This window comes from Drosophila grimshawi, unplaced genomic scaffold (genome assembly GCF_018153295.1).
Source record: "Drosophila grimshawi isolate 15287-2541.00 unplaced genomic scaffold, ASM1815329v1 contig_59, whole genome shotgun sequence".
Lineage (NCBI taxonomy): Eukaryota > Metazoa > Arthropoda > Insecta > Diptera > Drosophilidae > Drosophila > Drosophila grimshawi.
Window position 1 is genome coordinate 366074 of NW_025063406.1, and position 1604 is coordinate 367677.

The 1604-nt window shown below is 38.1% G+C and overlaps 1 protein-coding gene across 2 annotated transcripts; it reads left to right on the forward strand.

The window, feature by feature from the left end:
• Nucleotides 1-184: 184 nt before the first annotated feature.
• Nucleotides 185-901, forward strand: LOC116805459 (carbonic anhydrase 2-like). 2 transcript variants are annotated; one of them, XR_004365195.2, is made up of 2 exons: nt 185-336; nt 395-901. XR_004365195.2 is itself a non-coding variant. In XM_032737442.2 (2 exons), exons 1-2 carry the CDS (start codon nt 218-220, stop codon nt 662-664), a joined length of 381 nt encoding a protein of 126 aa, XP_032593333.2. In that variant the 5' UTR covers nt 185-217; the 3' UTR covers nt 665-901. The 2 variants fall into 2 exon arrangements, 1 of the variants encoding a protein (XP_032593333.2); XM_032737442.2 differs by having other exon boundaries at nt 403-901.
• Nucleotides 902-1604: the final 703 nt, after the last annotated feature.

Here is a 1604-nt window from a genome sequence, read left to right on the forward strand (position 1 = left end):
TTAAACGGATTTCATTGAATATACATAAAATTCGACTACTACTACTGACAAAAAAAAAATAGCAGAAAAAAACAAACAAAAAATACCAACCAAATAAATTTGACATATGCAGCTAAAAATTTGAAATTGAGTTTCACATATTTTTTATTTGTTTCTTAGCAAAACCCAATTAAAACCACATACATATTTATTTAGATAAGTCGGTACAGATTTCGAAATGAATGGTGTGCTTGGAAATTTTGCAAGGTTAAGCCATTTTAACTACGATCAAAACGGAAAGGACTGGAATGTAAACACTGGCAGACAACAAACGCCTGTTTCTCTAGTTACAGCCAAGTAAGTGCTTCACACAATATTTACCTTGTTTAAATTGCATAAGTAATTTAAATATTAGGCGGTCAGGTCAACGGCGTCAGAGTTAATCTTCATTAACTACAACAAGCTCTTGTCCCGTTTCCTAAAACTAACCAACAATGGGCATACCCTGAAGATGTCAATACCCTGCGCAGAAGACTGTAGTCAACCAGCGGTTTGCGGATGTAAGCTCAAAAGTATCTACAAGGCTGTGCAGCTTCATTTTCATTGGGGTTCGCCAGAGAAGAAGGGGTCTGAACATTCGATAAACTGCACGCGATATGATGCTGAACTGCATATTCTTCATTAAGGAGAATGCTGTGTGCTCCCCGGATGGGTTTGCTGTACTGGCAATAATGGTCAATATTGTTGAGATAAGTCTGTCTTCAATGTGTATATTTATTACTCCTAGTACTACTAGGTCTGTTTATGTTTATTGTAAATTATACGTACAGTCAAAGGCCTTGGTGTTCTTTTCGGGGCCTCAATTGATATCACTATAATTAATGGGACCCAGAATGAACTCCGATTCATAAAGTGCTGCAATTTTCACCATCAAACTTTTCTGTCTCTTCCGTCAGTAGTGATCATGAATACTGTTCATTTAATTTGTATTTTTCTTTTCTTTAATATTACGATTTAATCATTAATTTTAACCTTTTCTAGGCAAAAAAAATTTAAAATGGACAATAAACAGCTTCAAGCCGTTTAAGTCCCTAGGCTCTGACAATAGAAGTCCAGCCCAATTACAAAACCCGGGAGCAACAACCACAGCTTGTAAGCCATCACATATCAGCGCAAATGACTTTAGACCCATCAGTCTATCTGCTTTCATATGTTTTTCATATTAAAGCATCTAGAGTGACTCATAAGTCTACACCTAAATAATTCCATAGACCTGAACTTTATCTCTGGATCCCAACAGAATAGGCAGATCTACATATACGGCTCTCCAGTAGTTAATATAATGGAAACATCCGTGTACCCCACGTAGTATTTCTTTATGACTTCCCTAGACATCGAGGATGCCTTTAACAACGTTATCCCAGAAGCGATAACGGTCGCTCTGCTGGCCTGAAAGTTGACGCCAGTTTAGTGGTACTGATCAAATCTATTGCTTACTTGCGGGAGTGTGAAGTCCAGACTTTGATTGTCAACGCTCTGTAGCTACGTCGAAAGAGGAACGACCCAAGGGAGTGTCCAGTCACCCCTCCTATTGAACAAAGATGTTAACAGACTCCTGCTCGACA

What these genes read in the sequence shown, in the direction of transcription:
- LOC116805459 (XM_032737442.2), top strand. Translation starts at nt 218, where the DNA reads ATGAATGGTGTGCTTGGAAATTTTGCAAGGTTAAGCCATTTTAACTAC. An exon ending in GTTTCTCTAGTTACAGCCAA is followed by an intron (nt 337 to 402) that starts GTAAGTGCTTCA and finishes TTAGGCGGTCAG; the next exon opens with GTCAACGGCGTCAGAGTTAA.